Consider the following 25,444-nt stretch of genomic DNA (forward strand, 5'->3'; position numbering starts at 1 on the left):
AAGATCAAACTCACTTCCACTGAATTCAGCTCTGAACCCAAGTGCATTATTGCGGCTGTCGCTGGTGAATTTGACGATGATGAAGTTGTTGGTGCTGATGTACTCAGGAAGACTTGCACGCCTGTCTCCGGACAGGGTGGCCACAAGCTCTCCCTGAGACTCCGTTGGTCCCCCAACCAACACCTGCACTATGTCAGCCCCCATTTCCGTGGAGAAATTGGTGAACTGAAAAGCAAGGCAAATGACAATGTGAAGAGTGTAGGGATTTTTGGGGTTTTTTTTATCAAACTCATATATATGTACCATTTCATAAAAGCAGAAAAATAAAGCAGAAAAAGTGCTTGTCACAGCTTAATAAATTATCGAAGTGAAGTGAGTGAGTGAGTGAGTGAGTGAGTTTAGTTTTACACCACACTCAGCAATATTCCAGCTATATGGCGGCGATCTGTAAATAATCGAGTCTGGACCAGCCAATTCAGTCATCAACAACATGAGCATCAATCTGTGCAACCTGGGAACCGATGACACGTGTCATCCAAATCAGCAAGCCTGACCATCCGATCCTGTTGGTTGCCTCTTATGACAAGCATAGTCGCCTTTTATGGCAAGCATGGGTTGCTGAAGGCCTACCCCTGACCTTCACAGGTCTCAAGTGAAGTCAGTTGTATACTTCTGCATCATATTAAGGTGCTATACTCATCTATTCCAAGGGGAATAAATGCTTTGAGGATAAATAAAGGTCACTTCACAAAGTATGAGGCATCCAATATTTCAAGGGTAAGTCAGTTATAATTTCTACTTTTCTGTGACCATCTGTAAGTTATACCCTTAAACACAGAGAAAAGTTTATGACATAATAATAGTACTTCAATGTAATATCATAGCTGATAACAGACTGATAATGAGGCAGGTACAGAAATTTGACAAGGTTGTCAGCATTCGGTGACATGACCTTGCCTACTCCAGAATATTCTAGATCTACTTATCAGCACATGAATTAAATGGATAAGTAAATATATATATCCAAGTATTTGACACGTACTTTGAGGTAAGCATTTTGTCCAAGTGGGACTTGAATCACCCACAAACAGTTCATGGCATTGATGTAGTTGCTAGGGTAGTTCATGGAGGTGATTGATCCAGAAGCCTGCATGTAGTAGTACTTGCATCGCTGAGCTGGAACAAACAAACCGTTGGATTTGAACACATGACATCACACAGAGTTATCACTTCATGGAAAGACAGCACTGGAATAAAATGTCATTTGGGAGACATAACATGTTATATCAAGAAAATAAAACTGGCTGCTAATGTAATGAGGCAGTCTAACAGTCCTAAATGAAAGGAATTAGCAGAATATATTTTCTGAATCAATATAACCAAAATCTGGAAATCTTTCTTGGAAAACATTTTTCTTTTGGTTTTAGTCACTGTATATAGATACAAGAGATCATAATGTAATTTTTGTTTTGAAAAGTGATAATCAGCGGAGAAACACATGTAGTGCAGAACTGCCTGAACAGCAATATTTTCCCTTCTGCCTATAGCCTTTCTGTAATGCTAAGGACTTAAATCAAGCAAGACTAGATCTAGAATTGTTCGTTAAATTATACATGACACTGTGTCTGCTCTTACCACAGTTCCTTTCATCAGATGCGTCTCCACAGTCATCTTCTCCGTCACAGACTAGGTTCTGGTTCAAACACCGGCCACTGGTACAATGGTAGCTCCCTGAAACAGCACAGAAATAAAGTGTGCAAGATTTGAAATTATGCAGTTGACATAATACATATTCTTAACTGCAAACAAGCTAGACATTATCACAGTAAGATACTTATAGATTTAATAGATTTTCAGCTGCCATTACCTGATGGACATGCTGGTCTCTGACAAACATACGACAACTTCATTTCACAAGGACCAAAAGACCAATAGTATCTGTCCATTTTCTCCACGTAGGCACATTTTCCCTCCTCGGAATTTGGCTGATCGTTCTTCCAGAAACCTGCTGCAATGGATGTTTCCTCCCCGTCGCTCCAATATGCTACACGCTGATTGCCAACGGCGGCGTTCGTTCGAGTAAAACCTGGTACAAAGGGGAGACAATCAGTGAGAAATTCAGTGGGTGAGTGAGTTACAGTCGTGACACCCCGAGGCACACCAGATTTGACTTAGTCCCTTGATCACAATAATTTCCCTTCCGCCCATCCCTTTCTGCCTCGCAAAAGTCCTAAACGAAACAAGTGTCGTTTTCCTTACGTTCTGGACCTACGACATAACTGGGGATCCATTTCAATTTAAATTGAAATGTTTGTGTCTGTCAAAGTTATATGTATTTTGAAATGAGCTATCGTCTGCCCACCCACACTTTGATGAAGATGAAGCAAGTTTATATTGTCCTTATATTTAGACCCAACTCACTGGGTATCGTTTTCAATTCAAATGGTGTCAAAACTGTATATTTACAGAGCGTAATCGTGAGTCTAGAACATCATGAAATGGCTTCAAAGTGAATCAGTTTGGGATACCACCCAGGTCCCTTTGGCAGTGATTATGACTAGTTATCCCATATCTAGATTACGTCAGGCATTCGTCTTAAACAGGCGCATACCAAGACAATATTTCCGTGTAAGGTTGCAAAGCTTTATATTTATATAGTAGCCTATCGATGACTTGCCCAACCTTTTGACAATATAATCATATGTAAGTTCGTGGCATATTTTTTTATAGTGGTAACTGTGTCCCTGGTATATTCCCGTATCCTCGGGGAACCGATCGCCTTATTGCATGCACATATCTGGAAGCAAATACACAAAGCATAGAGTCCATGCTATGAAGTGATTTGGACGTGTCTCTCATACTCGCATGTCAGCAAGTGACAGCGATGGAATTGCACAGTAGAATAATACACAGTACCTCTATGTTACTGTCAATGGATATGGCAGACACCCTTTGGGAATACTTAGATATAGATGAAACTATTAAATCAAAAAGCATAATAAACGTTGTCAAATATTCCTGAAACTAGAGACCATATAATCTAATATACGTCCGCTGAAACAAAAATGTGAAAAGAGACTTTCACTGCAGGATTACGAGGGAATTATACAGTATATACACATACATACATATATATACACACACAGAGAGAAAGAAAGATATTATCAAACCAATAGAACAAACACTGAAAGCAGCACAGAATGCAGTTAAGATTTACAACCTATATCGCTCATGAAAAATGCAAATCCTGTAAATTTAAGGTTGCGATAAAATAAAAATAACTGAAATGGATACCTGTCCTCAATAATATTCACGCATTATTACATGTATACTTTAATTCATTGATGACGAGTAAATGTTTTCTATATTCTTCATGCCTGTTAAACATTGCACGCACGCACGCACGCACGCACGCACGCACGCACGCACGCACGCACGCACACATGCATTGTACTACAACAATAGCTACATTCCACATGCAAGGCTAGATTGCCAAGGGACATAACTCTATAAACCCTGATTTTGGATTACGTAATCAATACAAGGTACAAATACACTTTGGGGATTTCAAAGTGCATTTTAACACATGCACATGCACATTCATCGAATTATATTTCATTTCAAAATGGCTATATTTGGTTCGTTTCATTTATATTAGGAAATTTATCTGTCTTGAATACCATTTTGGGAGAAAAAACATGATATTGATTTGTTTAAAATTTCCTTCTTCATGCTACACGTCTTATGCAAAAGAAACCTCTCTTCTAAGAATCGAAAACATTATAGCCATTTTTCATTTCTAAAATGCCACGTTTCTATCACAACTAGAAAACTATCTACGTGACTGTCAATTATTCTACATAACTGTACTACAAAATGAAAGTGTTACAGTACATAACCTTTCCTGAAACGTTCTAAACTCGGATCAGAAAGTAAGACGAAAACTGTACATGTATATAAACTATCTACATGAACGATTCTACTACAGTGCACTTACTGTCTGCGGGATCCAGATGTGAGTACAGAACATACCTATGATGTTATACACTAGCAACTAAAGGGACGTCTAAGATTCACCTCTTAAAAATAACTTACCATATTTAGAATATATAAATCTGCTATACCCTATAGAAAGAAAATCACCAAGAGTGCAGGAGAAGTCAACAAAACACAAACATGAATGGTTAGCAACATATAACAAACAAATCAATGAAAACATCGATGAAACGTGATGACAGATTCGCGTTGATGTTTACAGGAGTATTGCGTGAATGTCGTCATCTCCAGAAACTTGCGTCAAACAGCTACGTCGGAAAACTTTCGATCGTGGGTTCGAATCCCAAGTTGGCCCGATAATCTTTCTAGACCTGTTACCCTGGAGTCGGCTATTGACAACAGGTGTTTTAATTATTTGGATCAGGGTTGCGCAGTCTTCGTATTTGCCTCTTTCTACTTTTCATTTTCATCAGCAATATTTAATGACTTTGTTATGACTGAAGAGGCATCTTCAGTGCACACGAATATACATTCTGTTGCTAAAATGATATATGTTTTCATTGACTTGAAGTGTTCATTTAGTGCCACAAACAATAAACACAACATATATAAACATTTGACAACATGAAAAGCCAATGAAACGCACCAAAGTATTAATTAGTCATGGGTGGATAAAATACTCCATATTAGACGTGAAGAGTAGAGGCCTTGATTTTAACAAGTGGTGGTGGGAGTTTTACCAAAGATACCAATCACCACAAAAAGTGTAACTCTTGACCTAACGACCTTAAGCCCGTGACACAGGTAAGAATGTTGCTGTAGAAATTCTTACATCCACGAATAAACTATTCATGATCAGGACATCAGGTTTCACAAAATAAGATAGTTTACTCAGAGATAACTTAAGAATCCAACACAACAAAAAACGATATATGTGGAAAACAATTTCGCTTACAAATACGACCATTTTACCGGATATTACACATTAAATAAGATGTTTTCATAAAGTACCTTCCAAAACATTTACGTTAAAGAAATGTGGATATGATATTCACGACCTGTCTTTTCATCAAATCATGTGAATCTGTATATAACAGACATAATTCAAATATTTCATTTAAATATGTGGCTATTCAGAAATGACAATAACATTGTTCAACTTACCAATCCAAAACTTGTCTGTACTTTGACTGCTTACGAATTTGCCAACATCCTCGTTTTCATAATAATCTGTGACTTTCGCCATTTCAGCTCCATAGCTGAAACATGACCCGACAACATTATACCTGCTGTCATCTCATTAGACATACATAGCCCGTCTTCATAACACTGATCAACAAATCTTTCTTTGTTGTTGTTTTTTTTTGTTTAACGCCGAACTCAACAATACTCCAGCTACATTGCCGCTATCTCTAATTCGAGTCTGGAGCAGACAATCATTGCACTAATTGTGAGTTTCGAGTGAATCGGCATACACACTGAAATAGCAGGATTGACTGTTTTGTAAGATAAAGTAGAACAGTTATGAACCCAAATTGTCTCAAAGATGATGACATTCATATGATCAATCATAATCTTGAATTTCTATCGCCCCTATGACTGTACAGTGTACAATGGCTATCTACATGTATCCTCTCAATGCTGACCCGTAAAGGTCCGGGTTAGAATACTGGCCTTCAGTAACCCATATCTGTCGTAAGAAGCGACCAATGGGATCGGGTGGTCAGGCTTGGTTGACACTTGTCATCGGTTCCCAATCGCGAAGATCGATGCTCATGATGTTGCTCACTGGATTCTCTGGTCCAGACTCAGTTATTTACAGACTGCCGCCTTATAGCTGGAATATTGCTGAGTGCGGCGTAAAATTAAACTCACTCACCCCTCTCAATGCCACCTTCAGCATGACAATGACCTAAGTCTACACAATCTGCAGCGTGTAACAATGACTTACAAAACCTACAGTCGCTGCGTCACCAACATTGTATAGTTTTCAGCATAGAACTATTTTGGATGTACATGTAGAAAGGGCGTAACTGCTAATATTTGCAATATCTCAAACAGTACAGTGTATGACAATGACTTTCAAAACCCTTACTCTTAGCTAAAATGTACGACGATGACTTTCAACACCCACAGTCCATTAAAGATATATTGTTGTGCAGCATTTCCAAACCATGACACTGAAAATGTATGTATGTATGTATGTATGTATGTATGTATGTATGTATGTGTGTGTGTGTGTGTGTGTGTGTGTGTGTGTGTGTGTGTGTGTGTGTGTGTATGTATGTATGTATGTATTTATGTATTCCGAAACGTAAAACAGCTTTTGGAACCTTAAAACATATGAATCACTCATATTTTTTCCAGCTTTAAACAGCTGTAAATTATAGGCCTGAAAACATCTGTCGTCCTCAAACACCCAATCAGGCTTGAGCTGAAGATCACGTTACGTGTATCATAACATTATCTTCACGTTTAAAGAGATGTAAGGACACCATTTCCCTTGGTTGTTCTGAAGCTTTTGTTTACGAACCGCCACCATCCAATCGGGTGTCTGGGGAAAGGTGAGCGTTTCCTGACCCACCCTTGTTACTCGCCACTGTGACATTCAAAGGGAATATCAGGGCACGATAATCTAATTACACGCGTAGGCCTATGTTTTGCTCTGTCTTACTACCAATACGCCAGCTTAATATAAGTTTAATGTCACCATATACACACAAAAGGGGCGATATAACATCCATATACATGTATATGAGTACTCTGAACCTATACCGAAAGTACCATTGGTAGACGTCTTACCAAACATTTCCCTTCACGGGAAGCCCATGGACAGGTAATATACAAATACTGAACAAAACAAGTCAGGAATCATGAAAAATTGGGAGGGGTTTTTATTTTTATGCGAAACTGCGAGCACAGACTTCTCTACAAGCGTTTCGCCAGTATGTATTTGTCCCTAACTGTGCAAACGATAATTCCATTTTAGGCACATTTTGTGAGCAAGTGAGTTTAGTTTTTCGCCACAATCAGCAATATTCCACCTATATGGCAGCGGTCTGTAAATAATCGAGCCTGGACCAGACAATCCAGTGATCAACAACATGAGCATCGATCTGCGCAGTTGGGAACCGATCACAAGTGTAAACAAAGTCAGCGAGCCTGACGACCCGATGCTGTTAGTCGCCTCCTACGACAAGCATAGTCGCTTTTTGTGGCAAGCATGGGTTGCTGGGCCTTTATTCTCTAAACGTTCGTAGCCCTAAGAATTCTTAATTCTTAATAGCTATCCTGAAGACCTATTTTGTCCCGGATCTTCATAGGTCCACATTTTGTGAACACCGGGTGTTGCCCTTTTTCATGAGCACGTGGTGTCATTACTGATTTTCAGCGATCCATTGATATACTTTTAACAGGCGTTGTTCCCTTTACAGTTAATCTGTTTCGGAGGATCGTCATGATTGGGTATTCCTTTGCACTAACGTTCGATTTTGTTTATTATAGATCTCATGAACAGCTGGTTTATATTAAATAAAAGATACAAACAAATTATGCCCCCGCTTCACGTTCTAAGAAGAAATGGAGATCTAACGCTAAATTTATTGTTGCCCTGTGCGTGTTTATATGAAACAAGGCCAACTGTCACTCTCTGGTATGCAGATAATATATCATTCCATCATTAAAATACAGCTCGTGGACAGTTGGTGATTTATTGATGCCACAATGAGAATAATCAGCCATATATGCCCCGAAATCAAAAACAGAGCACCAATATCTTAAAACGCCCTTCATAAGAATGTAGACAGTACCTGACGCCATATGCCTTGCTATGATGCGTCATGGTTTGTCCTTGATAACTTCTACCTTGACATCTGTCTTGCAGGACACATGATTTGTGTCAGAAATGGATGAAATATGAGGAAAACTACATTACATTTATTTCCGGGCATTAGTAATATAATCGTCTTATTCTGTCGTCTGTAGCCGTCAACAAATTACCCCGTCTGTCAAAAAGGTGAAAGGCAAGCGCGGGTAAGAATTAACCTTCAGCAACCCGTGCTTGCCACAGTGAGAGAGTAAAATTTGTTGTAAATTACACTTACCTTTTACAAACCCTGACAGCACTTTCCCATGGTATGATTCCTTTGTACAACTTGTAACACTGAACTCCGACGAGCGTCCAACCTGTCAAGCAATGTTGTTTGTAACAATGCATTTTGTTTGTTTGTTTGTTTGTTTGAACATCCTTATCCAACACTGAAAGGGGTTGGGTACTAGTTATTCAAATCATAAAAAATCCCTTCCCGACAATTACATGGAAGCAATACACGTAAGGGACCAAAGACAGAGGCAAGACATAATACACATTAGCTGACAGGCTTACTACGTACGACGCATTTGTGGACTTGACTAAGAATATTTCCATCTATAGCCTGTGGCAAACTAAGGTTGCCGTACAGACTGTTAATGTCTAAGTTAACCTTTAGAATTTCAAATCCTTGTACGACATCATACAATGCATTGTGATTTTATATGCAATGAAATGCAATGCATTGAAGTGTCTGTAACATGACTTAGCATATCTTAATGGTCGGCTAGACTTCTTGAAAACAAACCAAGCATGTGAAAATTAGAAAATTTCTTAGTAATTTCACTTTCCATCTTCAGGTGCCATTCATATGACACTGATTTAAGTTGGAAATGTCGTCTAAGGTAAACCATCAGAATTCCATTACCTGGCTGGCAGTCAAGTGGCACATCATCCTGTAAGTAAAAGAAATGAATTTAAAAAGGGTTCCAGTCAAACGAAGAAAAACGTATATGGAATATATCATTAAATAAACAGTACTTGATAAATGAAAAACACTTAGACTTATCTCCGATATCAGGAGATTTAGAACGTTTATAATTATGTCCTTGCTCTGTTGTCGCTTGTGTTACAGAATCTCGCTTACTTATATGAAATATGTTCCACATATTTGGCGAAAAATACATTTGATTATGATTAGCTTATTTGCGTGTAACTCTTATCAAGCCTCTCTATGTAAATATATTTCTTCACATATCTTCTCCCCACAGTGTTACTCAAGTCATATCTTCCCACGTGAGAGGATATGACTTGTGTAACCAAGCGTAAATACGAATTTGCTCTACCTTGTACTCGGCATCTGATGAGCTGAGTGTTCTGGTAAACGCACATTCTGCAGATTTTCACATTTTGTTAGACTGTCAATTTAAATTGCTCTCGTAGTCAAGTTTACGGGGAAGGTGAGTGGCAAGCCGTCACAGTTGTCGCCTCGAGTGTCCCATTAATCATGGAATACCAGGACATTGTACCCCCGCTGTTGTAAAGCGAGTCTGTCTCCAGAAGTCGTCTGACAACTATGAACTACGGTGTTTCACAATCCGGAAATGGGGCGCGGTCGACACGTGATCACACAGAGAGGTACTGGATATTTTCAGTGGGTTTTACCCGTGAATGAATGAGTGAGTTTAGTTTTACGCCGCTTTTAGCAATATTCCAGCAATACAACGGCGAGGACACCAGACATGGTGTTACACACAGCACCCATGTGGGGAATCGTACCCTGAATATTCCCAGAAGGAATAGATTCCCAGAGTTTCATTCTTTTCGCATGATTTAATATGACCGGTAGATGACAATGATTCGACCTCACTGGTTGTCTACGGTGATCTTCAGTAACCCATACATGTCGTAAAAGGCAATTAAGTGGATCGGGCGGTCAAGCTCGCTGACTTAATTGACCCACGTATCCCAGTTGCGTAGGTCGATGCTCATCCTGTTTGTCATTGGATTGTCTGGTTCAAACGCGATCATTTAAAGACAGACGCCATATAGCTGGAATGTTGCTGAATGGGACGTTACACAACACGCCAAATACCAAGCCAGTCATTGGTTGTCATTGAACACAGCCAATCATGTTTGGGTCACTGTGATATTACCGCAAGAACAGTATTACCGTCTGTCCACAAAACAACTCATTCCCTGCAACAGCGTATTTCCTCAGCACGTAACCGTCTGGCTTGTACCTGGTATCGATGTAGTAAACTTGTAGTTTATTGTCTTAATCATCGCAACGCATACACCCTTACAATGTAAACCACGTCAAATGTAAACTTCTCATCAGCCTTTCAAGAACTATCTCAGATGATCAAGTTATTGTTCGTTTAGAAAACAATCAGTTTCCTATTGGGAACCATTAAGCATGGCTGACACTGATATCCTGATAATATTCCTGATAATACACTGCGTTGGTATTGGGGAACATGTTTTACACTACTTCCGGGTTACGAGAATTAACAGTAGTTTTAAAACTTTTAGCAAATACATTCTAAATAATGAATCATGTGAGCACTCATATTTGCAATTAGGAACTTGTAGACTTAATGTTTCAAATACCGTTTGATTATTTAACTCCAGTTACAGCTGGGCAGCCTTCGTGCATAAAATGTGGTCTGTTTGCGACAGTCTGCTTGTCTCGAACCCTGGGTGACTCGATCTACATCATGTTAACGAGCTTTCAAAGTATGGTGACATTTATATACACAAGATTTCTACACATTCGTTTTACAATTCACGAGCAAATTAAGACAGGCTTTTAGATTTTAGATTTATTTAGACAGTTGCTTTTGAGCCTAACAAGCACAAAATACGGTTAAATTATAGATGACACCAGGTGTTCATGAAACGCGTAAATCATGTTACATTCCACGTTACGTAGGATCCAAACTTGATTTACCTATACAAGCATTGTTTGGAGATTTGATAAGCACTGAAGTGTAACTGACCTAAACGCACTGTGCCGAGGCTGAGTACCAATCACCACACATAGAAACGGTGGACTAATGCCATATTAAGTATCTCCTAATCTGCGGATTACCAGTGGTTTATAGAGCGCCACTCTGTCATTCCCCGACAGGCAGTATTCTTCCCAGTATGTCAATATAAGTGTATAGTGACATTATGTACAATCGCTTCGAGGGATATGCTGTTGGCTCATTGATCAGACTCGAGTCAAATTACGCCCGACAGAGCAGGACATGGATATCCTGAGGCCTGCGCACAATAGGATCTGAACAAATTCAAGTATGCAAGTATATATGTCGACTAATACGCTTCGCTGGAGAATCCTGAATGTTGTCGTGTTTCTCATTCTCCGATTAAAGAATTTATAACAATATATCGAGATTGAAACTCTTGACGTCTTAAGGGCCAAGGCTAAGTATTTCACGGGGTTAGTGTTGAATACAATGAATCACTGATTGTCACTTCCATATTGACTCACGGATTCAATTAAAGTTGTGATTGGGAAAATGAATATATATATATATATATATATAGATAGATAGATAGATAGATAGATAGATAGATAGATAGATAGATAGATAGATAGATAGATATCGTTTCAAAAAAAATATATTGGTATTGGTAACAAAAATATGTTTTTTGTTTGTTTCGACCTACAACATCTCAGCAGCTATAACCTGTTTGGGCGTCATATCAAAGGTTATATCTTTGATCGGTATGTTAGTTTAAAGTACTTGCAAAGTACTGGGTCACCGAGTCTGACCACCCAATCCCTTAAGTCGCCATGTGAGTGAGTGAGTTCAGTTTTATGCCGCACCCAGCACTTACCAGCTATATGTCGGAGGTCAATAAATAATCGAGTCTGGGCCAGACAAACCGGTGATCAACCGCAATCTACGCATTTTGGGATACGATGACCCTATCCCGTCAGTCGCCTCTTACGACAAGCATGGGTTCCTGCAGATCAACTCTATCCCGGATGTTCACGGGTTAGATCGCCATGAATGTACGACGTACTAAGGTTATTGAGTGCCAGCTGTAACCAGGAATACCAAGGGGAACTGGAGATACCGTGTGTGTATTTTCTTTCTTACGCCGAATTCAAACGTGGGATTTCAGTACATACGACCAGTGTAAATTATTGAAGCGCTCTTTGTAGAGCAGACGACACGAATGACTTCATTGCGATCGATAGTGCCACTGCCGTCCAAGACAGAGGCCAAGACATTGGTGTAGATGACGTGCATTATTGCAGGTGTTGGGAGATGTAACATAGTCATACAATGAAGTACCTGAGTCATAGAAAATGAGGTAAATGCACGCTCTCCCTTTCTGGGTGAATAACACGTGGACGATGACGTTGATAGCTACTAATCCAACTGTAGCCTTGACCTTCACGGAAGAGGCGTCTTCAGAGATCGGGTGTCAGGCTAGCTGGCAATGTTGATGCATGTCATCGTATTGAAATGCGTAGACAGATGTTTGCAGTATCAATCACTGGATTGTCCAGTGCAGATTCAATTAGTCACAAACAGCTTTTGTTGAGTTAACGGCGATTCTATCCAGCTGGAAATCATGTCTTCAACTACAACAGGGTGTTACCAACTTCATGATTGTTTCTGTTTCTGATGTAGTCTGGTTTGTTGATTCCAACAGTGGACGCATCCATCCCAGAAATCATAAATGTCAGCGTGATCAAATAGTGGTGCCAACCGGTATAGCTAAGCCTGACACTCTCGGGGCCTTCCTACTCCACATGACTCCTGATCATGTCATGCTGCAGGGTCATGTGTGCGTGTGGAAGGTGTGTGCGTGTGCATGCGCGCGCGCGCGGGCGTGTGTGTGTGTGTGTGTGTGTGTGTGTGGAGAGAGAGAGAGAGGATGGGCGGGGGGAGCAGTAAGGCTAGGAGGGACTGAGGGGTTTTCGATTAGTGTACTTCCACGTCTATCTTACTCGTGTACGTCAATGGACATTTTCAACATCGTATCATGGCCGGATAGCGGGATATCTTGACAACGCTATTCCTACACATTCCTGCATATTCCTGTTGGTTTTATACCTCTGGTCCTTCACTGCCGGCAATGTCATTAACCGTATCATACAATCCTATATATTCACATACGTAGAGAATATTCCTGACTTTTACAGCCCTCGTAACACCCACTGAGACGCTGGCATGACTACATACCTTGGTGTTACTGTGAAACTGTTGACGGTTCGATCCTGTAGCCATACTAGTGAGTGAGTGGATGATTTTATGTCGTTTTAGCAACATTCCAGCAACATCACCAGAATTGGACTTCACACACGATACCCATGCGGGGAATCCAACCCGGGCCTTCGACGTGATGAGCGACCGCTTTAACTACTAGGCTACCCCCTCCGCCCCGCCTTATACTAACATTTACAGTGACGCTACTTGATGTTTTCCTGGCTGGTGTTTTGCAGTAAAAGTTTTAAAGTAGGACGGTCCTGCTCGGGATCAACATAGTGGGTCAGAGAGGGTGTTTATGTCAAGGAGAGGTGTCTAAATGGGCCGCATTATTATCCGGCATAAGCCCGGGCTGGTACACGCAGTCACGTCAAGCATGTCGCTATAAAAACAAAATATACCTCCACCTAAATATATATTGAATATTCGTAATCGTTAAAGTTCTGACAATACTTAGCTGTACCTACTGCCGTAATCGAGGATATGACTGTATGTAGACACTGGAAATCCTGGGTGAGTGAGTGAGTTGGGTTTTACGCCGCTTGAGCTATATTCGTGCAATATCATAGGGACACCAGAAATGGACTTCACACATCTGGGGAATCGAACCTGGGAGTTCGGCGTGACGAGCGGACGGTTTAATCATTAGGCTACCCCATCAACCCTAGTACTCCTGGGCATGATGTTAACGTTTAACGCCAGTACACAGCAGTTTTTACAATTCATTCAAGACAAAGATAATCGTTATGTTTCCTCAACGAGAACTGACCAGAACAGTCATTCTGGGGAAGGTTGCGATAGGATTATGGACTATTTCGTTGTTGGCAAATCTTAGCCTCAAACAAAGCAACGGTATCTGATGTCAGCCATTTGGCAATTCTTGGCAATCTTGGTGACATGCATACCAGTTCTAAGTGGTTCAAATAGGTTCGTGACATGTGTGTTTAAGAGATATGCAAATATTACCCCATAACGGGACACCCTCCGACGCAGGGGGCTTGGCGAGATATGTCTGACATGCGGGTCAGCGTAACGAGAGGGAGAGAATGTGTTCACGAGCCTTGACTATCCGTATCATCAGACACTTCATGTACTCTCAAGCACATGAAGTTGTACTTTATGCCAAAATGTTATATCCCAGTCATTCACATAGTAAATTAGTTTGTCTCAGTCCCTGAACCATATTATTTCCCCTGCGACCTTGCCTGCCCTGCACTGCCAAAGCCCTAAAAAAAGCATGTTTAGATTTCCACAGGTTCTGAATTTCTTATCTTACTTTTCTGAATCTCTGATCTCTCTAGGGATCCCTTTCGGTTTAAATGCGATTGTAAGCTGTTACAATCAAAACTAAAAATATTCAGAGTGTTACTCTAATACTAATCGTAAATCAAAGCAGGCACTTAGTATATATGAGACCACCAGAAGAAAGGAGATGTACATGTATATTCAGATATACTAACACTATATGTCTCGGTGTAATTTAAGAGTAATAAGACAGGTTTAAATGGTCACTTTCGTTATATTATTATAGAGAGAATATTCAAGAAAAGCAATGTGCTGTTTCTGTAAGCTAGGTCCTATGGCATTTGAAACCACAGAAGCTGAACCATGGGGAGGAATGTGAATAAATACATAACATTTTGTTTGCTCTACATTGAGATGCGTATGTCTTCTTAAATCTGTATTTCGCTTTTTGTTGACTCAAGCCTTTCATAAGAACCACGTGGTGTAGGGTGCGGTTACTGTGCTTGTAGGTGTGGTCACAACCTGCAACTGTTTGCTTTGAAGTTCACAACACTCAGTTACACTTACAACACTCCCACAGCTCACGGATGCACTGTTCACATACCAAGTTACAGTGGAGTGTTTCATTTGATCGGAAAACGACATTGCTATATCCGTTCATTCCGTACCTTATCCGAGACACTGCAAAGAATGAGGGTGTGAATATCAACTCCGCACCATATTACGTGACGCATATCGACACAGTGATACACATATATCATACAAAAGTTAGAGCACATTCAAAGCATTGATACACCTGAAAGATGAAACATAAATCCATCTGAATTGAGGCCAGGCTGTTTCATTTAACAGACGTGCCCATGTCTCCAAAGGAGGCTCCCAAAGTTCATGGCCTCCTTGTTACCTTTGACGCTCTGGTGCTGAGGAAAGGTGCTTTGGAAAGGTATCTTACATCTTGTGCTGTATATAATACAGTGTTTAAAACATTTTAAGGAAGCCTTTAGCAATATCTCGGTGGGGAACATCACAGATGGGCTTCACACATTGTGCACATGGGGATCACGAAACATCAGCGTGATGAGAGAACGAAGTTTTTGAAAGGCATTTAGAAGCTGAACGAATATGAGTGCATGACACGTTTCATGGATAACAACATCTCTTTATTCTTTACACAACGTTTCAGAGCCAAGTCCTGCTCCGCCATTGGTGATGAGAGTTTAACCCAGTTTATCTACTAGGCTAATCCACCAACATCATCTCTGGTACTTGTAGGGTATGTTTGCAAACTGATACCCACCCATCCCCACACTCCAAAAAAGGGATACGTTATGTATGAAATAATAAATCGAATCTTTCAACTTTGAATATTCTTCATTTCAAACTTTTGTTGAAGAAATGGGTGTTAGACCTAACATTGATGTAACATCACTGCCATATGTCTATCAGCATCAATTATACGAGTGTGACGGTAATAAACTGATGAGCTCCACACAACACCGTAGAGTCTCACAATTCCAAGCCGGGTCCTTTGATGGGTATGGATTCAGAACTCGGGGAACGCTGTTTGAAGTAGAAAACTTTTGTTTTGAGGGGAGTCACTACATAATTTTACTCTTACAAGCGCACTGTACCTTTACCGGGAGAACTGTTTCGAAGGAGGGGCGATATTCTCCAGTGTTGTTTTGAAGACAGTGGCGCGGTGTGTCCCTAGAATAGCTAAACGTCTGCCTAGGCATCATGTACCATAATCTGAATACGTCTCCAGCGTTAGTCACAGCTTTACAAATAGGTGTTGCCTCGGATCACAATACATCGGTGACAACTCCATTACGTTCAGACCTCTTACCCTGGTATATGGCGTTCTGAGTTCAATAATTTCAAGATCAAGATGGTAAGATATTTGCGACAGGCATATCTGAAACAGTTTGTGAAAGGTATAGGGCTGTATTTTTTTACCTAGACGACCTACAGCCTTGCACTATTAGAAAAGAAGTTTGCTTAACTTTCTAATACGACTGACGAATGCCACTGGATCATACATTGTCACATACAATGCTGCATTGTGAGTCCCTATAACCGAAAACTGCTAACAACGTGAAGCGTCAAAGTGGAATGAATTTATTAATTTATAAAACTTTTAAATATGCACTTTTTTTCAAAACGACTGAAAATACATGTGTGTGCGTGAGCAGGAGTGTACCAGTTTGAGTGTGATATTGACCAAAGGTCTTCGTCCAGAGGACAGAGCTCTGTTGTTGAATAACTTATCGTTCTTTAATGCCTTATCATTAATCCTGAAGAAGACGATTCAAAACAGACACCCGTTTCTTTCGAACAGTTGAATATTCAACGCTCAGCATGTGATCAGCTTAATGAAAGTACTACCTATTGAATCCTGCCTACCAACCCATGCATGTTCAGATACTATCACACCTGGTATGCGGGAGCGTGGTGGAGCTAATATACCGCGTAGCAACGTAGAGCCAAGTGTCGCCAGTGTAAAACTACGGCACTTGAGTGTCAGAGTACGTCATGCGTGTGGCGACATCTTTACTGTGGCCGCCCTACAAGCACCTGAGGTTTTAACAGCTTCTCAGAAGTAGTAGCATCTTATTTGCAAATGGCAATACAGGTAGATCTCTGACACCTTGTGTGAAACGTTTGACTGGAACATATTTCAGAACAAATACCATACGTCGTAGGTTAGGTGTTCAGTAGAAAACGTAGTCGTAAAAAGTACCAGCAAAGTTTGTTGGATTGCGTATAGGATGCCGCTACTAGCATACAGATGTATCAAGTAGAGTTGTTAAAAGACCCGTGAAGGTCCCGGGGTTGAATAGGCCTTCAGCAAACCATGCTTGCCATAAAAGGTGACTGTGCTTGTCGTGAGAGACGACTAACGGGATCGGGTGGTCAGGCTCGCTGACATAGTTGACGCATGTCATCGGTTCCCCATTGCACAGACCGATGCTCATGATGTTGATCACTGGATTGTCTGGTCCAGACTCGATTATTTACAGACCGTCGCCATATAGCTGGAATATTGCTGAGTGCGGCGTAAAACTAAACTCACACACTCACTCACTCACTCACTAGAGTTGTTAATGGCTTTGGTCTTTGTTTTGCCCTGTCAAGTGTATGTCTCTCGCTTGACTGGGTGAGTCAGATTGTACGTAACATTCCAGCAGTATCACAGAGGGGGAGACCAAAGTCTTTGCATTATATACTCTGAGGGGTGGGGATTAGACATGAACCGAAATACTAAAATTTAAGTCGACCCTTGTCAGATCAACATCACTTGTAACCAACTACAGCCGATGGTGTGATCGTCCACGAAATTTAGAAACAACATACCACGTTGGAAATAAGGAAATAATGTCATTTAAAACTGCATTACCTCACAGAACAGAAAACCGTGGACTTCACTTGAAAGTCAAGTGCATATGTTTAAGTGCCACTCTAGTTACACCTGAGGAAAATGCTCTAAAGTTATATTCACTTACTGTGAAAGAAATAGGCGTAACGCAGACTGAGGCCTGTTATAGATATCGTTGCCCCAAGGGATGAGAAGGGATATATTAAACTACCTCTAGCACCACGCGCTACCTGTGTTATATCATATTATACAATGTTGCTGGCTGTCAAAAAGCCATAAACTCTAAATACACGTGATTTTCATCTAAGCGTTTGTTATCTAGAAGCCTAGCGGGGGTACGACAATCCGTTCACCTCGGCGCCATGGACAGTATTTGATGACGTAACTGACCGAATCTGATGACCAAAGATCTAGAGGTTGTTATGTCCTTCTTGACCACTAGTTAAACGGTAATGGCGTGACAACATAGCCCCGGGGAACAACCAATAATAAGTGTTGTGTATTTCATAGGCGTGTGATTGTAAAGAAGAATTTAATGCTGTTATTCACAGTGCATGTACTTTCTGCATGCTGTGAAGGTAAAGGTGAGATATTTAATTAACAATGGAGAAAACACAATACGGTGGGCGTTCCTCAATATCGACGTCAACTGTTTAAACCTTCGGTCGTTGTTTATGCAAGCGCTGTAAAACGGTGTGGCGTTTGTGAGGTGCGTTGGTTCCATAACCTCAAAATCAAAATACGATTGCCCATAAACAGGGTTAACAAAAACCAGTTTATAACTTCAACTGGAGATATATTCATATCCAGAGATAATCAATTCCTGGTTTAAATATTGATCGCACTTTAAACACTGACATGACAGGTCACACACTCAGCGCTTGAGGATTGTTTCTACTACAGACCCAGGAGCATATAGCATGGTAAAATAGAACTATATATACATATATATATACAGCTGTGATTTCCACGGCTTCATCGTGTTGTGGTTGGTAATTATAATTTCTCTATCAATTGGCTTAACATTTTTGCACATAATACCCAATAATCTGTCTCAACTATCAACTGCAGCGTAAATTCAACGTAATTGTATATATGCGGACTACATGAGGGGGTGTACGATAGAATACTGCCGAAAGTGTTTCCGTCTAAAGGAAGGTCTTACAAGTTATCGTGTGACTGCTGTTTCTGGTTTGTGAACAAGTTGAATGTCTGTATTGAAAGAATTGTACCCGGCATGTGCTCATGACGTTGACCACTGGTTCTGGCCGGCCCTGCTGTAATCTACAACAGAATTATACAGCAGAAATAGCACGGTGTCTATGGAAGGAATCAAACGATACTGAAAGACTGGAGGACGTAAGCTAACACGTGGCATATACGTCACAATTGAAGTGTTGTTTTCTGAAGAGAACGTGGACGTTTTCATGACCAGATGGTGCAGTTGCAGTAAGGAAGTAACATCCTGCAGACTTTTTGTTTTGGCTTTAACATGGGAGAGACGCAGTCCTAAAGTCGCTTTGTGGATTTGATAAAGGATTACGTAAGACAATAACACAATGGTCTTGTCCGAGTATTTCATTCAACAGTATCGATCCGCTCAGGCAACAATAGCTCTTGATGAGTGTGTACACCATAAGGCATTAATGGGTGTTACTGCACCTATTGGACGGACGGGGTGTTTGTAACAGTATCCAGGAGCACATAACAGGACTTTGATGCCGACCAATGATGTGTGAAGGTTAGACCACGTAATGTGGGTATCTCCACCGATTATTAACTGTACAAGTCTTTGTGTAATACAGTTGAGCACCGTTGTCTCGATATTCATGGGACCCCCCCCCCCCCAAAAAAAAAAAAAAAAAAAAATTAAATAAATATATATATAGCGAGTTATCCGGCCTTGGAGACATCCGATCAGGGCATATCATCACTTGTCACAATGACAGACAAAAACATGATCATGATAAATTATGAAGGATTTTTCCGACAGAGATGTAATATGGGGACAGTCGAGATAGTATCAGTGTTCGACACAACGGTTCTCGACTGTACCTCATTACGCTCTATAACTTGAGGGGTCGTATCAACACGAATACGGGTATTATCCGTATCTATATTTGTGTAACTACGCTATTGCGCTGCTGCTTAGGGGTCGTATAAGTACGAAGAATAACTGATCCGTGACTGCCATTGTGTAATTATCATTGTGTTCCAACGGAGAGGTCATATCAGTACTAGGATAACCAACGCGCATTAAACGTATCTGCCACTGCGTAGCTATGCTATTACACTCCATAACGTAGGTATCAATACCATGGATATCACAGATAATTGCCCATATTGGCCTATATATAACTATGTTATCGTGTTCTTACGCAAGAAAACCCTCCAAGAACGTCAGCAAACAAGTGCTTGTCGTAAGAGGCGGGTGGTCAGGCTCGCTGACTTGGTTGACATATGTCATCGTATCTCAGTTGCGTAGATCGAGGCTCATGTTGCTGATCACTGGATTATCCGGTCCAGATTCGATTATTTACAGACCGCCACATATCGCTGGAATATTGTTGAGTACGGCATCAAACTAGACTCACACACTTATGCAAGGATCTTAGTTGTACATAAATCTACAACGGAAGCGAGCCACCATGAACGAGAAAGTCGGTATTTCCAACAGCAAACAACAAAATATGTCGATGAAAAAGCTTTAAGAGCACCCGTTATGAGCGAAGATAATCTGCCCTAGCTGCTACGAATTGCAGCGCACACCCTTCCAATTGTATGTGATCTTCGACATGTTTTAAGTAGTATATTTCCTTCATAAGGACATGGCCAGTATTGTCTGTTGCGTTAATTTCATTGTTGTCATTGATTGCGATTAATGGATTCGGACTTCAGGTACCAGATGGAAAGCCTGTAGTTCATCGGATAAGCTAATAAACACCTTTGTTTGGGTTTCATAAACTGGCCAGCGATATTCCCCTTATGCCAACATCGACAAAGCAATATGTACTTCAGGATCAGCGATAACACATGCTGTCGGTGACCTGAAAAGTCCCCCACTGAGTACATGTTGGGAGTACAAACCACTTGTGATGCTATCGCTCTGCCTGTGACCCTCTGTGAGAACACAGCTTAGATCGAAAAGATGGTGAAGCTCTATTCGCGTGACTGCGCCATGGACTTACGGGATGAAATTCTTCTACGACCACAACTGTTATGACCTTAGTACATGTCAACGTTCATTTTATTGCTACATTTGCCATTCAAGTGTCGCTGACATGGATTTTACGGGAAATAGGTAACAAACCCATTTCAAAAAGCACTGCTAAAAGCGGCCGCCATTCAAAACATACAAGGTCATCTAAAAACCCTATGACATCCAAGACAAAGACACGCGAAGGCAAGTCAATTGTTCAGAAGTTAAAATTCCTGAACATGATCATATGCTGTATCTTAATGTTTATATATACTCATGGAAACAAATAAGGGAACACAGGAAAGTACAAGTGTTCCTTTATTCTTTTCCAGGTTTCTTCACAAGGTATCTATTGTACTGTGGGTGAAATTCTGCAAATAAATATGGGATCACTTGTACTGTCACGTGTTCCTTTATTTGTGTCCATGAGTATATATTCAACAGGTATAGATTATGCCTCATGAATAAAAATGGAACAAATATAACATTGTCTAGATTGCCAGTATTTGTAGTTGCACAATAAAGCTCAGACTGTAATGACTAAAAAAAGACAGCAATTGCGTTTTACGGTTAGTGATTATGTGTTCGAACCAACTCCGAAGTATTTTACTCTTAAACCATTTACGTCAGTGTCTGTGGTGACCGTGACAGACTTCATTCTACCCATGGCGGTGGCTGTGTATTACCGGCCAGATGTAAAGAGGTATCCGGGTGTGTGTTCTGGTCGTGTCTTTAAATAGCAGGGAGGCAGGCATGCGTGTCTCAAACTTGACTGACAACTTTCCAGGGTAAAGCGAATCTGGTTCGCGGTATCATGGATGTATCAACAATGTTCTCCCCACTACACTCTCTTATCTGTAAGTGTGATACTACATCGCATTCCACACGTGCGTGTATCGATCATGCGACTGATCAATAATGAATTTGGTGTGGCATGGACATAAGACAGATACTGTATGGCCGTGCTGTCACACCTCAATGGTGGTGTGTAATGAGAGGTGACGTAGATTGGTAGGACTAGCTTAAACGCGGTTTTAACTAAAGATAAAGTTTTAACTAACTATAACTGAACGTGTGGCATTGGGAAATTAACTAGTATTGCACTGTAGGCATCGATATTTGTAATTTAAGAGTGGTGGATGTATTGACAAATAATCGGCTCATAACAGAGATTAAAATCGGAAATCTAACAATGAAACGATTGTAAAAGTTAGTTAAATGCTAAAGTGAGTTTAGTTGTACGCTGCTTTAGCAATAATATTCAAGCACTATCACGTGACTTAACACTACCACGTGACCCAACTCCACATCACTTTCTACACCAGGAAGGGTCTTCACATATTGAGTCCATGTGGGGAATCGAATCCTGGTTGTGGATGTAACGAGCGAACGCTTTAACCAGTAGCTTACCCCACCGCCCCATGTTAACAGCTGGAAAGGGGCCAGAGATTGAACTGACGTTAACGCTTTGGTTGTATTGCGCAGAAGCTGTAGAACACTCAGGGTCATCAATGCTGTTATCAGATGTATTCCTTAAATAACAGTTTCATCATCCTTATTCCTTACAGTATGTGGACACAATGTGTGAAGCCCATTTTCTGGTGTCCCCCGCCGTGATATTGCTGGAATATTGCTAAAAGCGGCGTTAAACTAAACTCACTCACTCCTTACAGTATGTTGCAGTGCAGTCTGATGCCATGTTCAGTCAGTCGCAAACTGGTTTTATCACTAACAAGGATAGGAGCCATGCATTGTAACTTAAGGAGACAAGGCTTAAACCCACACCATAAACAATGAAGTTGTGTTCCTTATCCTCATCAATAAAATTCAGTTTCAATTTTCCTAGTTGTTTGTTGGAATGCAAGTGGATGCCGTGTTCAGACAATCGCAAACTGGTTTCATCACAGGCATTGTAATTCAAGGAGACATTGCTGAGGCTCACGCCCCATGCCTTGTACAATATGCAGCAGCTGTCCCTGAGGTATTCGAGCAGGTCAGAGCCTACGCATTCGAACAATTTTAACGCTGGTTTTAAAGAACAATTGGGAGATTGTAACGACACTGCATTTAAGAAGTGGAGCAATCAGGAGAGATACACCATAGCGTGATGGCGGCCATTCCCTGGAAAATCAGATATTGTCTCGCACTCAAACACCCGAGCGTGTTTAACTAACTTCATGGTTTCAAAATGGCATTGGGTTAAGGGTGGTGAGGCATGTGTTGCACACTACGTCTGCTCGTTCTGCCTCGGGCTAATTTGGAAATTGATTACTTGAGTTAGAATTTCGAGACAAAAACGCAAAAGGTTCAGCTGGGTAAGTAAGAAAATATCCTTAAACAAACCTATCCCGTCGACATACTGTTTACTAAATCACACATTCTAATCCTAGGGCAATATGTTGTTTGATGACCTAATATGTGGGTAGAATTTCGAGAGACAAGGCAACCGGATTTTCCGGAGATTTAAGAATCTGGGGTTTTCTTTAAACTAAAACGGCCAAACCAAACAATTCTGTCGATTCATTTGTTAAAACTGACGCATCATCTAAAGCGATCCTTTCAATAAGATATAAGCAGACACATTCTGATAATATTTACACCATGCAGAGATACAAGGTCCATCAGGGTTGTAAGTAGTTCAAGTCTACGACTGATGTCAATCAATCTTCATACAGTGCTCAGAGGCCACGGAACTACAGTTTACAACTTCTTAAATATACCCCATTATTATGAGTGAAGGTGAGCCACAGAACCAGTTTTCATTAATAACCACACACAAAATGTGTCATTAACGAGTGTGACACTGATGTCCATTCTTCCATCGATATACAACATCTGTACATATACTAAACGTTGTCCGATCAATAGTTCATGTTCATAATAAAGCTGTATCGTTTTCAATAATTTATATACCTATTTATACCTGTAAAAACCTTACCTGGACTGATGTCTTCACTGCTATTAACACCACAAGGGCCAAGACCCACCGAGACACGCCTGGCATGGCTGTTGATGATCCTTGTCTTGTTTCACACAATCATTGACTCTTAATCCAACTTTTATCACAATCGAAAACTGCCAACGCTGATAGATTCCCGAAAAGCGACAGTAAATCTGCGTTGTGCCCTGCCCACGAGTGTTGACCAAATGTTCGTCCACAGGTCCGTGCTGAATCTACACTGCCCCACCCGACACTGGCTGTCAGATACCCGAGTGTTCAGTCGCTTTAGTGTGCGCACAGGGCGAGACGGAAGCCCTCAGGCGTGATAGCGCGTAAGACTAGCAAGGCAAAACCGGTAACCTATTTTGAACAGGCAAGCGGGTGGCTTCTGGGATAATTCAACCTGAGAGTGTTGAGTTTCAGAGGTTATAATAAGACCCTTAGTGGCACCTCGACCGGCACCTCGACTGATTCACCATAGAGGAAAGACAGGTGCGATTGTCTCCAACTGCTTGTTAAGAGATTGTTTCGAGTCAGTGTCTCTCGATGGAAACTGCTTGGATTGACGCTATTCAAGTAGTCATCCTTTCACGACATGCTGGGGTGGATTTTGCTATAGCATAGATGGGTGTTGCCTGTTCCGCTTGATGTCGTAAAATTCTATGATTATTCTGTTGTATAAACAAAAACGCAAAGACAATGTATATGTCCTTGCGTAATCACAGGCGTAGTCACGACATGTAAGGGCTTTCAGACATTTAGTTGATTAAATGAGGATTAAATGTCACGTGTGGACTTGGGTATCAATCTCTAATGAGAATAAATTACTAATAGCAAGCGCAACGATTTCCTCGAAATATAACCATAATTGTTCAGGTATAATTTGTCAGGGTCCTGTTACATAAAAAGAAGAGAGAATGGGGTAATATTGTTTTTTTTTAATTATGCTGGAGATCATATATTATAATATATCTGAAATTATGACATAATTATTTCCACGATATTCTTCATGACACTATCACGCCATTTCGGGAACAAATGTCATTAACAAGCACTACGTCAACAACAACAAACAATGCTACAATCATAAAACAATGGGAAGTGGGCAAAAATTATTACAATAAAATCTAATCAACATTTACACAACAGATTTCTTATCAGACGTGCCTGTACGATCCTGATCTTGGCTAAGGCCTGTCTAAGAGCCAATATTGACATATTTTCTTACAATGCGACTGCCCATTGTGTTCAATAAGCCCCTGTATTGCTGGTATATAGTTGACCGCGGGTCATGCGTGGAGCGACAAAGCCGGTTCGGGGGACAACTACCCAAACCAAGCGATTTCCTGCAGCCGCAACAAGGCCATCTCCTATGTCTCGTTTCAGTGTTTATTTTCGGCTCTCGTATTGGGATTAGGTATTTGTTACAATACTGCAAAGCATCCGTGTTGTAATTCTACATCTCAGACAGCCATTGTCCCTTATATACGGAAGGGAGCTGAAAAATAGTTTTGAAAATATTTTGAAAAAACGCTTTCTAAGCATGAATTACCTTCATCTACTAACGTTTTGCCAATGGTAGACATTGCGCAGTGACAACAACGCTGATTACTTAAAGGAATCCATCAAGCGGCACCCAGGGTTG

At 40.7% G+C, this 25,444-nt stretch overlaps 1 protein-coding gene across 2 annotated transcripts in view; it reads right to left on the minus strand.

Annotated features, from left to right (window-relative positions):
• The window catches only part of LOC137284556 (uncharacterized), an 82,657-nt gene extending 58,576 nt beyond the window's left edge, over positions 1-24,081 (minus strand). For both annotated transcript variants that reach the window (XM_067816402.1, XM_067816403.1), the window contains exons 1-8: positions 23,797-24,081; positions 8,733-8,760; positions 8,100-8,181; positions 5,161-5,255; positions 1,868-2,086; positions 1,636-1,731; positions 1,043-1,176; positions 15-225 (exon numbers count right to left, since the gene is read on the minus strand). In XM_067816402.1, coding sequence (XP_067672503.1) covers positions 15-225; positions 1,043-1,176; positions 1,636-1,731; positions 1,868-2,086; positions 5,161-5,255; positions 8,100-8,181; positions 8,733-8,760; positions 23,797-23,862 — 931 coding nt within the window. In that variant the 5' untranslated portion in view covers positions 23,863-24,081. The remainder of the gene's footprint in view (positions 1-14; positions 226-1,042; positions 1,177-1,635; positions 1,732-1,867; positions 2,087-5,160; positions 5,256-8,099; positions 8,182-8,732; positions 8,761-23,796) is intronic.
• Between the last annotated feature and the right edge of the window lie 1,363 nt (positions 24,082-25,444).

Source organism: Haliotis asinina, chromosome 5, assembly GCF_037392515.1.
Source record: "Haliotis asinina isolate JCU_RB_2024 chromosome 5, JCU_Hal_asi_v2, whole genome shotgun sequence".
NCBI lineage: Eukaryota > Metazoa > Mollusca > Gastropoda > Lepetellida > Haliotidae > Haliotis > Haliotis asinina.